This window comes from Haliotis cracherodii, unplaced genomic scaffold (assembly GCF_022045235.1).
Source record: "Haliotis cracherodii isolate W230 unplaced genomic scaffold, xgHalCrac1.p SCAF_2, whole genome shotgun sequence".
Taxonomy (NCBI): Eukaryota; Metazoa; Mollusca; class Gastropoda; order Lepetellida; family Haliotidae; genus Haliotis; species Haliotis cracherodii.
In genome coordinates, this window is record NW_027266275.1 from 57,741,754 (window position 1) to 57,765,923 (window position 24,170).

The following is a 24,170-nucleotide window of genomic DNA, read 5'->3' on the forward strand; positions in this document are numbered from 1 at the left end:
TGGGGGCACCAGAAATGGGCTTCACACATTGTACCAAAGTGGGGAATGAAACCCGGGACTTTGGCAAGATGAGCAAATGCTTTAACCATAAGACTGCCCAACCACCCCTTGTTTTAATGATTAGAGTATGTGCTTTTTGGTGTCAATGTATTTCATCAAGAATGAAAATGTATTTTATCATTCCTAATTGAAGAAGTCATGAAAATCTGTTGGTTCTCCTTACGGAATGAACAATCTCTGTTTAAACCATGTTATGGTTGATATACAATTTCTCTAAAAATTTTCATGCTGACTGAAAGTTGCATCAATTTTACTTGTTCATAATACATGTACAGAATGTCGAGGGACTTCATGGCTTGGAGTCAGCTGCAGCAACAATAGCCTGACATCATCTTAATGGTTTAGTTAGTATAACGAGACAGACAGACAGACAGACAGACTGTCAGACTTTATATTCAGTAATTTAGGAATCAAGGCCCATAGTACAATGCAGATTGGATGCTAACATTTGTCCCGTGATGTACATGATTATATTTTAAATCAAGTTACACATTCCTCATTATAAAGACATGGTTTAAGAATACAGAAACAGCATGGATCATATCAGGATGTTCAGAGTTCAGCAGATTTATCATTAACTGACGGTCTTTAAAAGTACCTTGCAACATGGGGAGAAATTTATACCTTAAATGGGAATACGTTTCACATACAGTAAGACATGATATTCATCCTATAACATCGGTATGCAAGATCTCATTTCATAATTGGCTAAATTAATGTATTGGGACTGAGTAAATATGTAGTAGGGATCATAAAATGTTCAGGGAGTTAAAACCTGAATATCTTTGACAAATGGATGCAGGCAAGTATTATAGAGATGCCATACAGGTATTATCTGCGATCACTTGTGCTAGAGTATTAGCTTGTGGCCTAGGTTCTCGTTTGATGTGTAGAAATGGAGTGAAGATTGCCAGTATTTGATCTTATTATTCCCTGCACATCTAAGCAGAGATTCAGAGCAGGCTTTTAATCTTCTACTGACAATAATCCATGGATGTGCATTCAGTAAATATTTGTTTTAGCTGCATACACAGTTGTAATGGAAGAAGGTAAATAATGTGATTCCTGTGTCCGATTTTAGCATCAGAACACCAGTAGTAGTTGGCTCCCATGTGGCTCCACGCGGGAATACATGAGAAGCATAAATTGGATGTAGCGGGGGGAAATAGAGGAGAAAAACATTTTGTTAAAAAGGGAAACAACTCTTGATGGACTACTTGTCATGCATGTCCTGAGGATCAATGGTTGTATGGTAGAGCACATGTCCATGTTTCTGATCACAATACATTGAAGGTTATAGGATTGCATGTTTGTGACATTGCAAACATTTTTTGAAAGTATGGTACAGGATTGTTTCAATTGTGATCATCCTCAATTATCCAGGGTATATTATCTCACTTCTGATAAATACCCTGGACCCATTCACTGTCACAGTTTCGTCCTATTTGAATGATATGAAGCTGGTCTTAAGCGACCATGCTTGTCATAAATGGACACTATGCTTGTTGTAAGAGGTGACTTTATGGATTTGGAGGTCAGACTCACTGACTTGGTTGATGTATGTCATCGTATCCCAATTGCGTAGATTGATGCTTGTGATGTCAACCACTGGATTGTTTGGTCCAGACATATATATGTCAAGAAGTTTGCCGTGAAAAGTGTGATTGCACAGAAGAAGTCATTTATTTAGTATGTTCCATCTGTCTTTGCAGCATGTCCGCTCTCCACCAGGCGGCGCTCATGGGCAACACTGACGTCATTCAGCTACTGGTGGATAGCGGAGCCTCCACAGAACTCCGTGACAACAAAGGTAAAATTTGTTGAGTTATATATCAATATCAATATAACCTATACTTTACCCCAAGACAACAGAGGTAACACTAACTGAGGTCAAATATCAATATAACCAATACCTTACTCCAAGACAACAGAGGTAACACTAACTGAGGTCAAATATCAATATAACCAATACCTTACTCCAAGACAACAGAGGTAACACTAACTGAGGTCAAATATCAGTGTCACCAATACCTTACTCCAAGACAACAGAGGTAACACTAACTAAGGTCAAATATCAATATAACCAATACCTTACTCCAAGACAACAGAGGTAACACTAACTAAGGTCAAATATCAATATAACCAATACCTTACTTCAAGACAACAGAGGTAACACTAACTGAGGTCAAATATCAGTGTCACCAATACCTTACTTCAAGACAACAGAGGTAAGACTAACTGAGGTCAAATATCAGTGTCACCAATACCTTACTCCAAGACAACAGAGGTAACAATAACTGAGGTCAAATATCAGTGTCACCAATACCTTACTCCAAGACAACAGAGGTAACAAGCCGAGGTCAAATATCAGTGTCACCAATACCTTACTCCAAGACAACAGAGGTAACACTAACTGAGGTCAAATATCAGTGTCACCAATACCTTACTCCAAGACAACAGAGGTAACACCAGCTGAACTAAAAAAAAAGTTCTGTATCATGATACAATTTGTTTATGTTACAATTGAACAAAGAATTACTTACAAGGGACTGCTAAATCACTACCTTGTCCTATTTTGCTGATTGGCTTATATAAGAAGTCTCAAATCTTTATGTTGTTACTGTTTTCATATGTTGTGCTAGCATGTGTCTCACTCCTGAGGTATGAAGAATTTCCCCATTGGCAGCCAGTATTATCTTGTCTTGTGATATACATCTGACCTTATATGAACGGTTTGGGTAAAATATTATCCGTCCCTGAAGAACACTGATTTTTCAGAGTGATTATTGTTAGACAATAGTTTAAGAAGAAAACGGAGTCTTATCTCCATGATAGTATTCTGCATCATGTCTATAGTCCTGAAATTGTGGGAGGATTTTATGGTTTATGCTGAGTTGGACCATGTCAGCAATATGATCCGTGGCAAGAATTGCCTCCCTTTGATAAAGGAACATGTTGTCTTGTTACTTGAGGTACATGGTTCCACCTGTAAATAATCAGTAGCAAGTCTAACATGACTCATTCTAAAATTCATTTTTGTCAGTAAGTAAAAAACTAATTTGATATGAGAATGACAACACCAGAACTAATCAATAATGATGATTAAAGCCTTTGACATTTAACCAGGCTCGTTTTACCTTGTATTGAAGTTGTTTTGAATAGGATATGTTAATATGAGGGATCAAAGTAGCTTCTTCTGTAAAAGTGCCAGGGATGTGGGTGTGACTCACATGTGGGGCGGGGGAGGGTTTGATGGAGGATATGTGACCAGATAGCCACTTCCTGTGCCAGAGATTAAAGGGAGGTTATCTTAGTTTGTGTGTGTGAGGGAGAAAAAACTCCATTCATAGATATGATTCCTCATATTTCTGACAGGGCAGTTCCAAATGGTTTATGTAACATGCTTTCCAAGGTTTGCATGCTTTTTGCACCATTAAAGGGCAAGGTTTATCCTTGTGGAAGTTAGGATATAAATTGAAATGTGTTGGAAAATAGTAAATTAAATCTTGATGTTTAATTTGTTGTATAATATGATAAAGCTGCTTTAGTTAGGTGGTTCAGATTATAGTGTTTGTGGTTGTAGATTACGAAAATATAAATTATATTAAAATAAAAAGGGTTTTTTTTTTACAAATTTCATATGAAGTGCATATGATATCCTCTTCAGCCCATTTAGATATTTCACAGTTTGATTAATGTAACTTTTAGTATAAACTTAGATCTGAAACATTAACTCGCCTCATAGTATTTCACAATCTGTTTGAAATCCAAAACAGCTTGTTGATAAGAACTTGTTTGATATCTTGATATGGCTGTTTTTTGTCAATTCACTGTCGTATCATATACCATGTGATAAAAATTTCACTCAAATGTTTGATATCATTATCACTGCAGCATCATGTATTTAATTAGGTTCAGCCATTTACTGTTGATTAAGGGAAGCAATTTGTTTTCTTTTTTATCCTTATATCAGAATAGAACCACCACTTTTAAACAAAAATACTTTTGCTAGGTTGTGTTTTAGTAAGATTAATCAGTAGGGTGACCACGTGGACCTTTTATGAATGTGAAAGCTTCTGTATGTCAGTGAACTGAACAATGAAATATATAGCTCTTAGTAGTTGTAAATTGTTCACTTTGGGATTTATCAGAGATGGATAAATGTCACAGGCTTGTCCCTGAAACACAGATTAACATTATTGGGACATGAAGACCAAGGTAGGATAAGGATCATATTGCGCCAACAGGATGCATCTTCCCTAGGCAAGGGAGTTAACTGACTATAAAAATCCCTTTTCCACCCTTGCTGAACTAGGCTCAAATTTCTGAGCTCTATCATAGTTTCACCAATGGCTTTTTCGAGTTATGTCCGAGTTATGTCCCTTCTATCTCCCTTCTATCTCCCTCCTGACCAGTCAGATTCCACCTTTCATATCACTTGCATTTGCTTCAAACAAAATAGCGGCGCTCAGTCAAGACGATCTGATCAATAATCAAACTCTATATTGAAATAAAAATGGCCTTACTTCGCAAAATGCATCAAATCACTTGAACTCGTTGTTTAAAAACATGAACAGATTTGGAAAATATTTGTCATAGACTCATTAGTCCAGCCAAAATATAACTCCATGATTCCAGCCTAGTTTGGCTAGGGTGGAAACTGGACTTTTACTGTCAGTTAACTCCCTTGCCTCGGAAAGATGTTTTATATGAAGAAGCACTAGTCTCGACAAAATGGCAGTCTTTCAATAGCAAAATGATTCACATCCCTTAAATAACAGTTTCTTGGTCTGATAGTTTGTTGCTGTTGATTGTGTTGATAGGTATGATTCCCCTGCACTATGCAACATGGCAAGGGAAGTCGCAACCAGTCCACATCCTGCTGCAGAAGGGGTCTCCGGTCAACCTGCAGGCAGAGAACGGGGAGTCCCCCCTCAGTCTGGCTTGTCAACATGGCCATGTCGATGTGGTGAGTACTCATATTGATGATTCATAGAATAGGATCCTACTACCTCTTAAACTAGACCGCTTTCATGGTCTAGTGGTAGAGCGTCCGCCCGGAGAGGGAAGGTCCGGGGTTCAATCCCCGTCCGCGTCATACCAAAAGACGTTAGAAGATGGTACTTGTTGTTACCCTGTCTGGCGCTCGGCATTAAGGGGCTAAAACAGGGGGGTATGTCTGAGAGGGGTATTCATGTTAAACTGCTGGTTTGATAGACCCAGATATACAGGTCTTCCATTGTATTGCTGTATGATTGCTGTCAAACAACATTCACTGACTTGCTAACTCATAGGACTAGCCATCTTCTGCAGCTCCTCACTGTGTCCGTCCGATCACTATATATGAAGGACACTCAGAATCCCTACAAGGAAGAGGTGTTTATTAAGTTATAAGATCTTGGAGATTGAGGGGAAGAACCTGTCACTAGCATATCTTGCTTGCCCTCAGCAGAGACATTAAGATCGGTAGGTCACAGTGTATGACACACAACATGCACTCATTGCTCACCAATCTGTGTGTAATGTGTAGATTTGGAAGTTTGGTCTCAGGCATTCAAGACGTTGGTATGAGGATGAAGTAGATGATAAAATATATGCTCATTGTTAGCCACAGAGCTGACCTGGATTTAAAGGCAACCTAGGCTTAAGCTATTTGGCTGTCTCTGTAAACTGTGGAGCACAATGCCCCTTTAAGACCTGTTCAGTGAAATATGACTTCTGGAAAGTGCGGCCCAGAGTGAGGTAACCTATCAGATGATATGTTACACCTCGATCATCACTGGAGTCATGCACATACTTCCATCAATCAGAGTTCTCCCCCCTGCCCGAAGTAACTCTTTGCCGATTGAGGTGTAAACAGAGAGATCAAAACCCAAATCAGAGTGCCAGGTCCTTTGGTGGGATTACTGCTGTTGGACTTGAAGTGGTTCAGGGTACTCCACCGATCATGGTAATCCTGCTCTGAGGGGATGGGGCAGGGTGGAGAGAGCTTCAGGGTAGCCTCCAGTTGATGACTGCTGGCTTCTGTTTAGATAGCTGGCTTGACAGCTTGCTTCAATATTTGGGTTTCCAATGTATAAAAACATGGGGATGTTCCTTAGTAGAAATGGGTTAGTGGATTACAACTGTTATGTGATTTATAGCAGGGATAGTTTAATGGGTTATACTGACTCACTGTCTGCGGACTGCCTCTGTGGTCTAGTGGTAGAGTGTCCACCCGGAGAGCGGAAGGTCCGGGTGCGAGCTCCTACCGCGTCATACCAAGAGACGTTAAAAGATGGTACTTGTTGTTACCCTGCCTGATTGGCATGAGTCTGCACTAGTACGCGCACTTGCACATGCACCCACATGCATGCAAGTCGCTATGAAAATTCAATCCCATTTCACCTCACCTCACATCACCTCACCTCACCTCACCTCACTGTCTGCGTAATACTACTGCATTCACCAAAAATTGGCCATTTTGTGAAATCATTAACTCTTATCTAACTTCGATTGATCACTTATCACAGAATATTATTGCTAACTACTTTAGATTCTTTCTTGTGTATTTTTGACTCATTGACATAAAATAATACATGACACATTTTTATGGATAACCACTTCTAAGTGCCTATCAAGTGCTTCATTGATATATTTTAGAATAACCTCTGTGTTCAAAAACAGAATCATAAAAGCGAAAAAACAAGAGATTTCCTTGCGAACATTCAGTAGCATAACTTTGAGATGGTCACATTTCTTAAAGGAAAATGAAAATGTTATATATTGATGAAAAAGTGATATTATACTGATGGTTACACAGTTTTCAGTTTTAAGGCCGACTTTTGAAATTTGGGTGATTACAGTGTGCGAACTGGCTGATTATGACATTGTACCCTGGGGGCAGGGAATATTGCTCATGCAGTCAACTGGCCAAGGTTCATTTATTGAAGACCACTGTGATAAGGCTGGGGCACAAAACAACATTCATTCATGCATACGTTTCTAAAGTATTACCTATTCAGCTTATCATGAGTGAGTATGGTGTTATGCCCCTGTATCACAATATCACAGAAGGGGGTCACAGAAATTATCTTGACACGTTGCACCCATGTGGGGAATCAAACCCAGGGCTTTGGTGAGATGAGCCAACTCTTTGACCACTAGGCTACCCTACTGCCTGTTTTGAACGCTGGTGACTGCATCATGCTTATACAGCGCAGCCTCTGTGAGATGTGTGCCTGTAAACAAGGAATGCCGGCCCAGGTGTTCTGAAAGGAACATGTGCATTCACAGCCTGCAGACAGACACCTACGGTGTCAGGCCTTGACAACCTTTAGTCAGGTCAGTCTGAAGTGCCATCAGGTCATCTATAGAGTCGACAGGTCAGCGGGAGTGTCTGCTTCACTAACTGCTGTCTGGTGCTGGCACAATGTGTGGAGTCACCAAGTGATCTTGACTGGTTCATGACTATCTTAAGACTCGAGGGTGAAATCCTCGGTTGAACTTATCGTAGATTAAATATTCATACATAATATTTTTTATTAAATAATGTTGCTGAAATTATTAAAGAGAGTTTCCTTTTCATAAATGATTTTACAAGACAAATTATTCTGACATATTGTAATCTCATCTCCACAAATAGATGCCCTATGTTTCCAATTGGATGGTAGGTATTGTATAATAAAACATACATAGATCCAGATTTGGCTGTGCTGTTGAGAGGGGAGGTGAAGAAAGCTAGACATTTCACAATTTTATAGGTGATATTTTTATTAAATGTTAATGTTGTCCACATTATGACTAACTTTGGGGATATGGTTTCAACTAACATACTATATCTGTCAAATGCTTTTTGCTTTGCGAGTATTTACTTGCATCTAACGCTTGTATATTTATTTGTGAACTCAGAATAGATATTTCATTTCCAAAAAGCTGTATCCACGCTTGTTGTGCAAGCAGTACTGAGAAGTGTGTTGCTTATCTTGCAGACCAATCTGTTGTTGCTTCACCATGCCGACCCCATCATGGCCACCAAGGAGCAGAAGACACCGCTGGACCTGGCCTGCGAGTTCGGGAGATACCGGGTACGTGTTGTTAGATGCACTAGTAAATCTCCATGGACATTATTATTTTATAAAACAATCAAACATAAATCTTCTTTTACAAAATCATCAGCTATTTTCTTCCTATTAGATACAAGGCAGAAACAACATTCCTCGCTTTTTCACCTCCAAGTAGCAACTAAGCAAAAACTGTGACCATGGAAACTAAAATATGAGATGTTACTGTTTGTGTATGGTTAAAATGAATTATGCCCAGGCATTTAAAATGCCTTTGAAAACACAATTGTGGTCTCTTCAGGCCATGGTGCAGACCAAAGTTGTGGACACAAGGTTCTTGAAGATATGAGCCTGTCAAAAGTTCTATTTCCATTATGAATGATTAGATACATATTTGATGCCAATGGCAAATTGAAGACATGAAACTCGTTATGGATAACTATTTCTCTATTGTTTGCAACAGTGTTTGAGTGCTGCTTCAGCCTCTTAATTGTTATTAAAAAAATTATTATTTTTTATCTGGTGAAGGGGCAAGAAGTAACCCTGAATTGCTGTTACAAACATTAAGGAAGCTGTTAAAAATAACCAGTTATATGTCCTCAATGAAGTAAGTAAACCCAGTAGGTACGATATGCGTAAATTGTTTTTATTTGTTAAAAAAAAAATGTAATCAGTGTTATACACATACATTCAAATTAGAATGAAACTTGTAACAGAAAACTAAAGTCAAATTTAAAGTAATAAATGAGCTGTACAAGGTTAAAATAACGCGTTTTCCTGAAGGGTGGGTAACCTTGAATACACTGAGTGCCCTTTAGTATATGAGCTGATGCATATGGTATGGTGTCCTGATACTGCTAGCTGTAGAGACACGCAGATGCTTGGTACTCCAACATTGTAGGTCAAGTATACTGTGGGGGACTGACACCAGACGGGTGTATAACATTAGGATCCTCAGAGATTTGTCAACACCATCACTTATGATTTGATGGTGATAATACCATCTCCATTGCTGATCAAGACAAGCTTTCTGGGCTCGAGATGTATGTTTTTTTATCCTTTAGTGTTTCAAAATTGATACTTGAGGTACTGAGATAGTTTTAAAGTATGGAATTATCACTGAAATGAAATAATGTTAATGTTGATCATAAAGAATGTTGAAGATGCTTAAGTATGAATTGGTTTTTGTGGCAGTAGCTGTGTTTCTTTTCAAAAACAGTTTCCAAGGCATGGATAGACACCATAATTCACTTTCATGTTGAAAACTTGGGTTCGAATTCCATGTTTTCCTGATTATATTTCTAGGTTTGTCAGCAGCATATACCCATGCTTGTGGGTTTCTCCGGATCGGCATTGTTTGCATCAAACTGACTTGCTGTGATATAACTGAAAAAAGTTCAAATCAGCAATGAACCAAACTCACTCATTGTTCAACTAAGAACAGATCTGGTCCTGACACTCATGGGGATTCTAAAGATATATAGGTCTCCATGCTTCTGTGTTGAGGAGCTGATTATAATGTGGTCATAATGGCATTTGTGAGACACCTCCAGGCTCCAGCAAAATATGACTGACTGCGGTTGTAAAGAAGGGCTTCCTTGTGATACGATATGGATCTTGATAGATAGGTCACAATGTCATCTACAATCTGCTACACAAGTTCTGGCACCTGTCATGTTAAGGAGATGTATTAAAAGTGGCCCAACCAAAATATATGAAGCAACTTTGAGTAAATTAGAAGTATAGTACTGGCTTGAAAACTATGTACAATCTTTCAGAAAAGTATGTCATGTCCTCCTGATACACTTCATCATTTTGTATCTTAGAAATGCCCACAAGGTATGGCAATGCACCAAAGCCCTGATAAGTTTCATAATAGACTGCAAATATGTGGTCACATGAATATGACAACAAATGTATTCATTCGGGTGATGTGGCATGTGTTTGCTGTATGTTCAGCAGTGACTTGCCGACACAGTGATCGATGTACTGATTCTGGACAGAACCTGTGTTAGATATGGCACACAAAACATGGATGATAGGTTAATGACACCTTAGCTACCTTAACAAGGGAGATAACCTAGTTAGACTAGTTACCTCCCCTTTACCTAAGACGACCTCCACATCCACCCTTTTGGAGCAAATAATCCATTCTTGTGACCGATTCACCTTGACTTGAACACTATAGTTGTGTATCCTGACGTGGAGATAAAACACATAAACAAACTAATCAGCTTCCCAAGGGTCAGCCTGTCAGTGATGGACAGAAGTATGTGGACTGGACCACCTGTCTGTGTCCATCCCTCCATCCTCATGCAGTCTACCTGCAGTGGTGGCCCCAGCCATGCTCACAGCAGGTCAATGCCACTAACAGAAGCTATTTAGATTTCATATCAAGCAAGATGGCTACATCAGCAAGAATGTTCATTTCCTCCCATCATCACACGGTCTACCTGCAACGGTGGCCTGGCGATGTAGGCTGTCAAGTTCCTTGCAGGTCAATGCCAGTAACAGGAGCTATTTAGATTTCTTCCCAAGCAAGATAGGTAAATTGGCAAAGAACATTTCGTCTGAACTGACACTTGTTGATTGAAATAGGTTACAGATTGGTTTCAGTGCAGTCTCAGAAGAATTCTAAAACACATATATACACCTTATGTGTGTGAAAAAGTCTAAAAATATTGTTGGCCAGGTGGGCTTTAAAAGCCTTAAAAGTTCCTAGTCGGTTTCAATTTCACTAGCTTGTTAATGTGACAGTTTATTAAGGGACACAGCTTGTGATTGGTTAAACTACATATTACAACCATCAAACTACAAGTTGCAACCAATCAAAACATGTTTGTCATACACAGTGCTATAGTGACAACAGTCAAGGCTAACTCTGATATCGCAACATTGATTTGTCACAGATGTTCTTATTTTAAAAATATGTTTGATGGTTATATTTATCTACAGAAATAGGAGGACTTTTTGTATTTGAATTAACTAAGAGATGTGTATTAAAAGTCTCAGTAGCCTGTCAGGCTTGGGACATTTATAGAACCTTGAAGTCAAGCCAAAATTTTGAGAGCCAAGGGCTACCGAGTAGGCAACTATTTCACACACTGTACTGGAGTACAAAGGAACCCAACTTATGCATGGAAACTTCACCTAAGGGACTATATTTACGGGATATAAAATAAATGATACATAATATGCTTCTTGTATCGGAAAATCTGTTTTCTGGATCTGAACAGTGAAATTCACAATATTTGAAAAAAGCATTTGTCTGGATAAGCGAGGTTCAACTGTATACAGTATGGATTAATGTTCAAGAAATAACCTGAAGTACTATAAAGTAAGACTGGAGATTCTTATGCGAGATTTGATAAATAAAAACTCAAAGTATATTAGGACCTGTAGGTACTAACAAATGTGATATGGGGGTGCAGGAGGTGATGTTTGTTGCTGCTTTTCTTTTAAAAATTTTGTCTTGCCCACAATCAGTTATTTACTGGCTGCTATGATACAGCCAGAATACTGCTGACTGTGGTGTTTAACAGCAAACAAACAAACAAAAATCTATTGAAAAAGATAAAGTCGAAAAAATGTAGAAAACGTCTTAGATAATGACTTTGAGCTCTGGTAAGTAGAAATTCATCATGGCTTTCAGTGGTGATGGATTTGTTCTCTGGCCAGTCCTATTAACAGAGTTTTTTAGATGTACCCGGTAATTAATATCTGATTTTAGAATGTCGTTTTAATATGATCATGACAAAGTCGAACAATCCGGAAATGTCATTTAAGAAACCAAAACAGCCTAATCTTGTCTGAGAATCTGTTGGAAGACAAGAAAGTTGATTCTCGCAGGATGATTCTCCCTGAGAGTGAAATGTTGGGCGATGGAAAGTAAACAAAACCTTGAGTATTGTTTATAAACATCACTCTGTGAAAAGGCTTAACACTGATGGAGCTCATTCATCTGTCACTCAGGAATGCTGCGACATTTTGCAGCAATAAATCTTCTTTTTAACCATGTTGTTGTATATGACAGTGTATTTTTAAGGGAGAGAAATTAAGTGAGTTTATGTTGTCTGTGTCTATGAAGCTGAGATATTGATATGTTCAGCTCAGTGAGTTTCTTACAGAGGAGTTTGATGTTGGAAGCCTGTTTTCTTAAAATGATATGGTGGTGTCATGATAGGAATGATTTATGATTTGGTTTTGTATGGCTGATGATAAACATTTGTCATGTTTGTGTGTGTACATTTTGGGATTCATTTCAAGGATACTTAAAAGTGAAATTAAAAACCTAAAAACTTTCTAAAGACAACTGACATCTTATGAAGAGAATCAAACTCTTTCAGAAGTAAATACATACATGTTTTGTTTGTTGTTTAACGCCGCACTCAGTAATGTTCCAGCTGTATGAGGCGGTCTGTAAATAATCAAGTCTAGACCAGACAATACAGTGATTGACATCATGAGCATCGATCCACACAATTGGGACACGATGACATGCATCCACCAAGTCAGCGAGTCTGACCATATCCATACCGTTAGTCGCCTCTTACGACAAGCATAATTGCCTTTTACAGCAGGCATGGGTTGCTGAAGATCTGTTCTAACCAAAACCTTTCACGGGTCATGTACATGGAACTGTACAAATACTACTGCAACATAGGGACAGTATAAGTGTACATTTTGTCTGTTTTACCGCACCACCCAAACAATCTCATACCAAACAAACCAAATATTATTTACCAGCACAAAGGATGAGGCTAGGATAAAAGCACTTTTTGCCCCCTGAAAATGTCAAGTTTTGAAGAAAAAGACTTTTTTTAAAGTATGAGCAAGCCTGTGACCCAAGATAAAATTTTTAATGAACGAGGTTTAATTATCATTCATGTATGAACACATCTAATACCTTTCATAATGATTTGTAAAGATTTTCCTCTTTTCTTAATAATGCCCTTATCATGCTGTGAACCTTTCTTTTTTTTTTATTTCAACTGACTCCAGATAATTGGAAAGCAAATATTTTTAAACCACAAAACGGAAATGCCTTTACATTATATCTGTTTGTATTCCGGGTAAGCATATAGGTCCCCAGCCACCTATGCTTTTCGTAAGGGGTGACTAAATGGATCAGATGGACTGGCACTGAGGCATGGTTGATTGCAGTGTCTGTGTATCCCAATTGCGTGGATTAATGCTCATGATGTCAATCACTGGATTTTCTGGTCCAGATTTTATCATTTACAGACCACTGTGTGCTGCTTTAAACAACAAATAGACAATAGTTGTACAACTGTTGTTTATTGTGATTTTGTTGACAGGAGCACTGCCTTTCATTGTTGATACCCTGGTAGTGTAACATGCATTTTTATTAATGTGGTGCTTTTTCTAGGTCCAACTGAATTTATACCCAACAAGACCGCCTCCGTGGTCTAGTGGTAGAGTGTCCACCCGGAGAGCGGAAGGTCCAGGGTTTGATTCCCGGCCGCGTCATACCAAAAGACGATAAAAGATGGTACTTGTTGTTACCCTGTCTGGCGCTCGGCATTAAGGGGCTAAAACAAGGACTGGTCAGCTCGGAGTCAGTATACTGTGTCTGAGTGGGGTATTTATGTTAAACTGCGGCATGGCATCTCAGTGGGCTAGCACTATAAATCGGCATCAGTCCGGACTAGTACAAGCAGCCGCACAAACACACACGTACATGCACGTCGCTTTATAAGTGCAATAATCTTGGACGCGATGTTAAACGCAATTTCACCTCACCTCATACCCAACATGACATGTTCAATTACAACTTGTGAATCAGTCTTTTAATAGTAGTAATAGTTTGCAGTTGTCATCACATTGACATTAATACAAGCGTTGTGTGACTGACGTGTGTGGTGTTGTTGCAGGTGGTGGAGATGCTGTTGCGGAACAACCTGTGTCTGAAGCTGCTGGAGGTGAATGAGAAGGATCTGGGAGACAACAACCAGACGACATGCATGCACCTCGCTGCCAGGAACGGCCATGTGGACATCATCACGTACGTAGTAGATACTTGGTGCCACAGTCATTCACAGTATTCAAATTCATTCTTCCAGAAACTCGCCCCAATGGATTTATCTATCTAGGATTCCAAACTTAAGTACCATTGGCCAGCAGATTGGAAAAAAATGTTGTTGTTTTTTTATTTGGGGATATTTAATAAACAACTTTTCTTAACTTAAGAGGTATTTACATACTATTCATAATGTAAAATTCTGCATTTAAGCCTCTACCTCTTTATTGGTCCTGTTATCAGCGAAATGAAAGTCACCTGGATCATGTGATCACAATAGTTATAACCATATTAACTTTTATTTAGAAATGTACGATTCACATTTGGCAATTATTACTGACATTTGCTGCAGACTTGGGGCCGGACATCGGACTCTAATCAGGTGTAGATAATATCTGCTGCCGGAGGTGTGTGGGTGGAGATTCCATGTGTTGATGAACGTTCACTCACTGCCCATTATAGCTGATGAAATAACAAATGTTATCATCTTTAAATCGGTCCCGGCTTTAATAATTATCTAAAAATAAATATTTCTGATTTTGATACTTTGTTTTGGCAGACATTATGTCAAGGATTAATGCTCATTATCAGCCCACTCTTCTACTTTGCCAACCCTCAGTATTTAAGGGCCACCTTGATATAGAAGAAATCTTGCCAAATTGAAAAAAACCCAAAACATTCACTGACTCACTGACTCACTGAACCTTATTAAATATGACCACACACAGCTTGTACAAGCCGAGTAGGTTTCTAGTGTTCAGGGGTCGTTCATCAGGTTGGTGGCAAGGACCAGTCTTTCATCTTAAGTTTCAAACACTTGGTAGGTAATTACATGCATCGACATGGCAACCACTTCCAGATTGGAAATCATGTAAAATCCTCAAGAAATCTGCCATATTAATAGGAGGCATTTATCACATGCGATGCTTTATCACAGAGTAGTGAACTAGATGAAAAACGCCCATGTACATCTGTTGGTCTTCAAGATGTCTGGTAATGGTCAGTTTGAAAGTGTTTAATATCATCTTGTCACCATTAGAGGCAGATAGGCTCAAAGGCCATGAAGCATATCAGTCATAAAGCTATCTGCAGTTCCAGTTTCCTCGAGTGGCCCCTGAACTTACTATCAGGTGTGGATCCACCAAGACTGTGCTAATGTGTTAGACATACCGTTATGCTGGAACCCCGCTTGGGTGGCACTGGCTCTGCTATATGTTAGGTGAACAAGTGTAGGTAGGTATCAGTGAAGTATGTCAGTCAATGTAGGATAAGTATAATGGTATGGAGCATGATGAAGTATTAGATATGTGGTTATTAAACAGTGGGGGCCTTGAACTGGTGAAAGACATGGTTATAAAGATAGGTGAGGTTGACTTTGTGCTGATACGACAGTATCCTTATGGGTGTACATATTTGGTTAGTTGGTACGGTTGTCCCAGTCATTCAATATGCTGCAGTTCCTTCTATTAGGTTTGATTCTCCGCATGGTTACAATGTCTGAAGCCCATACTTGGACATGATATGGCGGGAATATTGCTAAAAGCAGAATAAAACTCAACCCACTCACTCACACTGGTGTCACTTTCTCTGATGGGGTCGTTGTTGGCTCATGGGCTTCAAATAGGTCAAATTAGAGCACGACAAGGTTGCCCTTATAACAAGGATCAATTAGCACAGGCCCTCTGAGAAGAATGTGGTTGAATCCCACATCTTGTGATAAGCAGATAAGCAGGGTATTTGGTGAAACGCCCCAGCAAAATATTCAAAACCTAATTACAATCAACGCATGCGTTAATGAAAAACTCAAATGTATAATAACAGCACATGTAAATATCCAATGAAGATTTTTCAGCAAGTGTAAAAAGGAGCTAATTTCTGAAACAAAATTACAAGCTAATTTACTTTCCGAATCAAGCCAATATATTTAGAACAGTTATCATGGTTATATACATCTAAAACATTATCTCATTTTTATCAAATCTTAAAATGTTCACTCTTTTGGATTTAAAAAATATTGGTTACCCAATGGAAAATGTGATAAACCAATTAAAATAGAAACCCTAGAGTAAAAACTCATTGCCCAAATAGTTACCTGGAGCTCTGGACGTATCACGTCTTGTTCTCCTGGTAGAGTTGGGCTGCAGTGATTCCCATGGTAGGCCTCACAGTACTGACTGACAGTTGTGACACGCTGATGGATTAAAGGGAGTTTCATGTGCTGATATAAGTCTTGAAGGTTGATCAAATACTGAACAACTGACCCCATCCACCAAACTGTGGACATTAATACCTTCTTATTTGTTCTCATTCACGGCATAACCTGTAATGCTGTTGATATATAATTCATGTCTGTTGGTCTGCCCTTAGAAAACATTCATGGATAGAGTTGATACAGCTTAAATTACCCTTTCCCGAACTCACCAACCAACCCTCAGCATCGAAAAGGGGATTTAATTCATATTAAGTCCATATTTGAATAAAAACTTTCCATTGGGTCAGGGGTCCGGAAACCGTCATATGCGCCGGACATGTCCGATTGGGAATCTCAAATGTCCGGTCTAAAATATTGCTTACCGGACATTTAAATTTTTCTGTCCGGACATTTTAAAAAGTATTGTCCGGACATTCTTAAATTTTGACCGGACATGATCAACAGTTAGGACTGAGCAATTTCTGTCTGCAGTTGTAACACAATGAAGATTATCTACACTGACAAGCTTTGTTTGTTTTGATTGCTGTAAATACATCGTACCTAGAATGATAGTGCAATCGGTCAATCACTGTAATAGGCAATAAACTGAGTTGACACTGATTAATCGAGGATTTATTACTGAGAACATCTTGTTAATTTGAGTAAAATGTATTTACAACTGTACATAAATACCTTGCATCATCGATATACCTCATTATCCTCACAATGCTACGATACGTAACCTCAGTCAAGAAGCGAAAGCGTGACGACAGCCAGTCGACCGATGCAGATCAGTCGAGCGGATCTGCCAAACCCTCAAAGTCTGAATGATCATTTTGTAAGTCGTGGCTAACGACTTTCACTTGGTTGACATACAACGAGGATTTGCAGATTTTATTGTTTTCAGTAGCTAGTCGTATATTGAATCTTGATTGACCGCCATTTTGCTTTCTGTGACGATCGATAACAATTTTTTTTATGGTCAATAATTAAGTACAGATGAAAAAGTATTCAAATAACTACTGCTATCAACGATAGTTTAGGATTTATGATTATATTATCTGTCTTGTTTTAAATAATCTTTAGTTTAAAAAAAAAACTTTTCCCGTGAGGTCACATGATAACCAAATATGGGATAATAGTCTCGATCCAAATGTTACAACGCGTACACTCTAGCAGACTCATGAATATTAATTAGACCGTTCACAACGTTGACAGATCGTTATTATAACAGAAACAAACGAATGTTTTCCATATAAATCTAAAATGATATTATTTGTTATTAATTGTCCGGTGAATTAAACAATTTAAATTGAAACAATTCATAATTCATCATATTATGAATACGTAACAACTTGTAATTTGTGTGTAAAAAGTCGTACTAAAACACGCTGTTTGAAGGGGGCGTGGCATAAATGTAAATGTCCGATTGGGATTTTAAATTTTCCGGACCCCTGCATTGGGTATATATCTGCATGCAGATATGTACCCGAGGTAGTTCTTTAAGTACCTGTCCTGTAGGGCTGGGATGAGTCCAAATTTACTACCTGGGTACCCACACCCCTATTACCCGACCCTACCCGGGTACCCGCTGTTGGTGTCAAGAGATAGCTCCAAAATGTCCAATTGGGAATAGTTTGACAGCAGCCGTGTATTTAGATACACATATTAAACGCTGTGGTCAGGCATACAATGAAATTGACTGAAGTTTTAGCTTCGTTCAAACATATATAAGTCAGAAGTGTTCATAGTCATGAAGAAATGCAAACATGAGAGACTTAGAATCGTCGTTTAACCATGTAGTTATATAGTGAAATTTGTCATGAAACAATATATCACATGACTAACATCGGGTCCGTGTAGTCCTGTGGGTTCCTGGGTCCTACTCAGTACCCACCTGACCCGAGTTTCCTGTCCCAGCCCTACTGTCCTTACAACGACCCCGTCAGCTTCGTTGTCGCTGCAAGTACAGTTGCTCCTGCTATTGCACAGCTTATGTCATATCCTGCAGGCCTTATCGTGGCCAGCACTATAGATAGGGTATCACAAGCTCCATATAGCCTTCCTCAACAGCCTGTTTTTTTGTGGAGCATCCTTTTTCCTGCCTCGGATATCTATGTTTATTATTTCCTTTCGATAAAAAGGTCAGGCTCAAATTGGCTGAAAGAAGTTCACCCAGGAGTCTTTTTTTTGGCAAACACTCTCCTATTGAATATTGACATTAAGGCATTACAGTAAGTGGAGTAAAGAGAGGATGTTTTGATTGGCTCGTAATGGATGTCATAACCTGACGTTAGAGGAAGAAGCCTGCATACACCTGTCTTAACTGCTAGAAATGCACATGGGGTTTTCTCTTTGAAATTTTGGTGTTGAATTCCTGAAAAATGGTTCATTAACCAGATGGGTTAAATTGTATGGCATCCTATGAGTGTTTCCTACTACAATTGTTAAGATATCTTTGGTTAGTTCTGTTATAGTTTTCTTAAGGGGTGGTCGGGTAGCGTAGTGGTCAAAGCATTTGCCCCGGGTTCGATTTCTGACATGGGTAGAACTGTATGAAGCCCATTTGTGGTGTCCCCCACCATGATATTGCTGGAATATTGCTAAAAGTGGTGTATAACCATACTCACTCACTACAGTTTTCATTGGAAACAATTGAAGTAAATTTTAAAATTGTGTTGATAAATGAGAGTTAATGGGAGTTAATTGTGAAGAAGAACAACTCCAAGCAGGACTGGTGGGGTAGCCTAGTGGTTTAAGTGTTTGCTTGTCATGACGAAGGTGTGGTTTTGATTCGAAACATGGGTACAAGGTGTGAAGCCCGTTTCTGGATCCCTCACTGTTATATAACTGAAGTATTGCTCAAAGCAGCATAAAACCAAACTCACTCACTACAAGCATAATTCCTTGATAGCACTAGCTCAACACTAGATCAAATCTTTTTTATTTCCAACTTGGGCGGTCGGGTAGCCTGGTGGTTAAAGCGTTCGCTCGTCACGCCGAAGACCCGGGTTCGATTCCCGACATGGGTACAATGTGTGAAGCCCATTTCTTGTGTCCCCCGCCGTGATATTGCTGGAATATTGCTAAAAGCGGCGTAAAACCATACTCACTCACTCACATTATTTCCAACTTGTGTTTGTTTCTTTGTGTAATGCTGGACTGAATAGCAGACATGTCGATGAACTTTATCATACATGTAGGTACAGGAAAAGGCTAATGACTGGGGTACTGGGCTCAGGGCTACTGACTTCCAATAATGGCATGCCCTCTGCTATTTCCACAGATCATGGACCACCATTTTCAGACCCTTTTTGTTTCTGTGTAGATGCCATTAAACTGTCATATTAACTACATTGTATAATAGTTTGCTTTTCATGTGTACACAACACAGTGCAAGATAATATATTCTTACGAGTTTTGGGGCGGTCGGGAAGCCTAGTGGTTAAAGCGTTGGCTCGTCACGACGAAGACCCGAGTTCGATTCCTGACATGGGTACATTGTGTGAAGCCCATTTCTGGTGTCCGTGATATTGCTGGAATATTGCTAAAAGCGCCGTAAAACCATACTCATTCACTCTTACAAGTTTTGACTGAATTGTTGAATCTGTTTCAGGTTACTGCTGCAGACAGGAATGGATATCAATAGAGCGACACTGAACGGCACATGTCTACATGAAGCAGCTTTGTATGGCAAGATTGAGGTGGTCAAGTTGTTGCTTGATGTGAGTAGAGCCAGCTGTTTATTTTGTTGTAGTGTTATTGCAGTCAGCCTTATTCCAGCGATATCCACTGGCCTGTATAAGTCTGGACCAGACAAGCCAGTGATTGATATTATGAGCAACATCCCCTGCCATCAGGATAAAATGACATGCAATCAACCAAGTCATCAAGCATGATTGCCGGATCCATTGAGTTGCCTCTTACAACAAGTATTGATTACTAGAGACGTATTCTAACCAAACCCAGATTCCCAACAAGGGGTATATTGTCATCCCTCAAGCTGCATCCACCAGTGTCTCAAGCTTAGCTATGATTTCTGGTGTTGGTGAAATGGTATTTATTGCCCTAGCCAGCAATATTCATCTCAGTCACAGCAGGCTGTGGTGTGTGTTTGGGTCTGGGCCAGGCAAACCAGTGGCTGACAGTGGGAACATCATCGATCCCAGGTAGAACAATTTAATCAATTTATCATCTCTATGAACAACAGGGTATTTAGATGAAGATTATCATGATTAAGGCTGATGGTTGTTGGCCCAGTAGCATAAGCAGACTCTATGGAGTTGTGTCCCAGCTGGTTGTTTGTTTGAATCCCAGCCTCACTCACTGTAAGGTGGGTTTTAACATCACATCCAAGATTATTGTGCAGTTTAACATGAATACCCCACTCAGACACAGTATACTGCCTCCAAGTCCTTGGTTTAGTCCCTTAATGAGCGCCAGACAGGGTAACAACAACTACCTTTTTTAACGTCTTTTGGTATAACGCGGCTGGGGATCAAACCCTGGACCTTCCACTCCCTGTGCGGATGCTCTACCACTAGACCACGGAGGCAGTCCCCCAGCCTCGCCTGTACCATCATCCCTGGTTTGGCATCGGCTTACCTGTGCTTTCGGATTTCACTCTTACTTCCATATTGACAGTGGTGATTGACTGACATGTCGTTGAATGCTCAAGTTCATGACCTTTAAACAGAGGCTTTATTCTGGATCAGTAGCTATGTTCGCCTTTCTCACACTACACAAGTGAATTTGGTATTCAAAAAGGACATTGCCGTTTTATTGCTCAGAATCAAGGCAGTTAGTGTACCAATCTTTACCCTGTGTCTTCAAGGCTAGTTTGACTGGATGACAAGGCACAAGACAGTAGACGACTCAGTTTTACTTTTCAGAGCATGTTTTGAAAACGGATTGCCCAGTCATTAAAGGAGCCATAATTTGCTGTGCAGAGTTAGTTCCCTTGGTGTGACAGAAACCTGGGTCATATGATTCGAACTGATTATGTTTGGTTTGTCCGTGCCCCACCCATGCTCGTGGGTTTCACCAAAGTGGAAAATATCTAAGACACCACTTCTGGCTTTCATACCACATCAAGCTGACACATACATTGATGTACCTGAAATACTGTTCAATGTGGTGTTAAGCCAAACTCACACGCTCACTCTCTTACTTAATCACTATTATGTATAATTGACACATGTGGTGATCACAGTTACTTCCAGAACTGTCAATGGACTTGCGAATGCCCTTTTCCCATTGTCAGGCATGACAAAAACTTTGACTAAAAATATGAATTTGATTAAGCAATATCTGGCTATGGTTACGACCAAATTGTTCACCACAGTCTCCTAACACCTCCACATTTCCGGGACTTCCTACCTGCATTCCCACCCCCACACATCAAAGCGACATCAGGCCAGTTTTTAGGGAGAATTCACAAGTTTGAAAAATATCCTGTTTACAGGGTGAAACTAATGGCAAAATTACAGTCAATCTCCTGCAAATGTGTGTTACAATATGAAAAGGTTGCCACCTCCACAGGTGGTTGATATTACTCGGGATCAGTCTACTCTACACTGACAAAACAATAGACGTGAACCCTCCATTCAACCGACTTGGCAAGGCTGCCAGGTCGATCCTTGTGTACCCCCGGGCCAATGATGAGCAGATGCTTTGTGTTAGGACCAGAATGCTGTCAGGATCCTTGTTCATTTAGACAATAGTAATAGATGGAAAATAGAAGTGTTTCACTATGTGGGAAGGTGTGAAACATTGTATATTGATGTCATGTAGCATATGGGTTTGTGTGTAATATGTTGTTGTAATGCTTTAATGGAGGGGCTTATCGCTTGTGATGAGGTGATGGGGTATGTTAGAGTGCAACAGGTGTCTAAGTGTTTTTGAAATGACTTTTACTCTGCATCTTCAGCTGTTTTCATATATAGATGGTAATGCCTTCAAATGAACTCTGACATTTTGGAGAAAGTAGTATTTTTCTTAAAGTTTGTTTAAAACATACTATTGCAGTTTCAGTTACAGTGAGTGTGTATGGTTTTACGTTGCTTTTAGCAATATTCCAGCAATATCACAGTGGGGGACACCAGAAATGGGCTTCACACAGTGTACCCATATCGGGAATCGAACCCGGGTCTTCGTAGTGACAAGTGAACGCGTTAACCACTCGGCTACCCGACCGCCCCAGTTTCAGTTACAGTATGGAATCTGTGATCTGTCAATGTTTGCTTTCAAACTTTAGGGTTCTACCAGACTATTGCTTCCTATTCGCATGGAAAATGAGAAAGAATGCAAGTCATATGTGCTGTCAGTCCATGGGATGAAAAATGATGTCTGTTTTAATCATTAAAACTAGTTCAGTTGTATACATTTTGAAGAACATTGCCACTGTTTCTTCGTGGAGCATTATGCAATAATCCTTTTATTCAAGGAAATTAACTTGGGGCTTCAGAGAATGCACAATGCTATGTATATGATGTTACTGAAGTTGTGTGTGCCATGTGCTGTAGATGTCCAGTTGGTCACTATATTGAACCTAGACTCACCAAAAGATAGGCCCTGGGTTGACCCTGACTCCTGGAAACATGCTAATACGTTGAATGCACATTGACTTCTTTCAGATCAGTAAGATTAGTCTGATTTAGATTTGAGTTCAGCTTAAACAGCACTCTCTATACATCTCTAGCTGATGATTTCTGTTGCGCATACAGTGTCAGGGAGGTCAGTGTGAAATGTTCATGTTCATGTTCTTGATGAGTTACATAAGCCTTTATTTGATAGTTACCCTTATAAGCACCCATCCCAAAATTATGGGCCCAAAATACCACAATAGCAAAAACAATGTATTAATCGTATTGAAAAATTTCAACAGAACATAAACCTGCTGCTTAGTTCTGTAATTCTTAATGAAACAGTCACAGGTAGTTAAACTTCCTACATCAAGAAAACAAGTTCGGACCATATCTATGCTGCACTTGCATGCCTTTTAAGATCAATGCAAAGAAGAAACTAACTGACATTTTTTTCAATTACAATGTTTTGACAAGACCCCTTATCTATTCCTGGTTTCCAAGTGGAAATGTACCTAAATCTGAATATGATCCCTATGGAAACACAGTTTTAAAGTGGAAACTAGGGAAGAGATAGGAAAGATGAGAACAGGTATGATCAGGGTTGTGACTGAGTCAGATGAAAGCTAGCCATTCCTACACGTGCCAAGATACACATGCAGTGTGAGGAGAGGGTCACAGACACAATGAAGAAAGACATATCACTGAACCGGCACTATTGATGTGTCACGGCCTGACATTTGTACCCCCCAACCTTCCCTTCCCATCCCATGCAAGTATGTTGCAGGCAGGGGACGGTGCGTTACAATCCACACAAAGTAAGACGGTAAACACAAGCATCAGGTTGGCATTATTGTACACCACCCGTGGTACTGCAGCCTTTTCTCTGCCTGCATGTAAAAAATGCAAATAAACAACGATGGTCCCATCATTCCTCCTCCTCTTTTGACCATTTGGATGGAGCGTAATGTCTGGTTGGCATCTGATGGAGATGTCAGTGGTGTATTGACATCCCATCACTGCTATTGACACAAGTCTTCAAGGTGACTGCTTCAGTGCCTCCAGCAGGGCCTCACATGGGACGAGCATGGTGATGCTTTCAACATAACCACAAGATGTTGGGGCTCGTTTACATGAGTGATTAACTCTGCCTTAAGCATTGGTTAATGGTCTGTGGTGGATCTTATGCTTATCAGGTGTATTGTTGGTCTACTTCATCCTGACTTTGATTTTGGAAGAACTACGATGGTAGA

At 39.6% G+C, this 24,170-nt stretch overlaps 1 protein-coding gene across 2 annotated transcripts in view; it reads left to right on the plus strand.

The window, feature by feature from the left end:
- Positions 1 to 24,170, plus strand: part of LOC139468277 (caskin-2-like) — a 231,097-nt gene that overhangs the window by 78,632 nt on the left and 128,295 nt on the right. For both annotated transcript variants that reach the window (XM_071250143.1, XM_071250144.1), the window contains exons 3-7: positions 1,773 to 1,870; positions 4,884 to 5,029; positions 8,031 to 8,126; positions 13,997 to 14,127; positions 19,950 to 20,058. In XM_071250143.1, the coding sequence (XP_071106244.1) occupies positions 1,773 to 1,870; positions 4,884 to 5,029; positions 8,031 to 8,126; positions 13,997 to 14,127; positions 19,950 to 20,058 (580 nt within the window). The remainder of the gene's footprint in view (positions 1 to 1,772; positions 1,871 to 4,883; positions 5,030 to 8,030; positions 8,127 to 13,996; positions 14,128 to 19,949; positions 20,059 to 24,170) is intronic.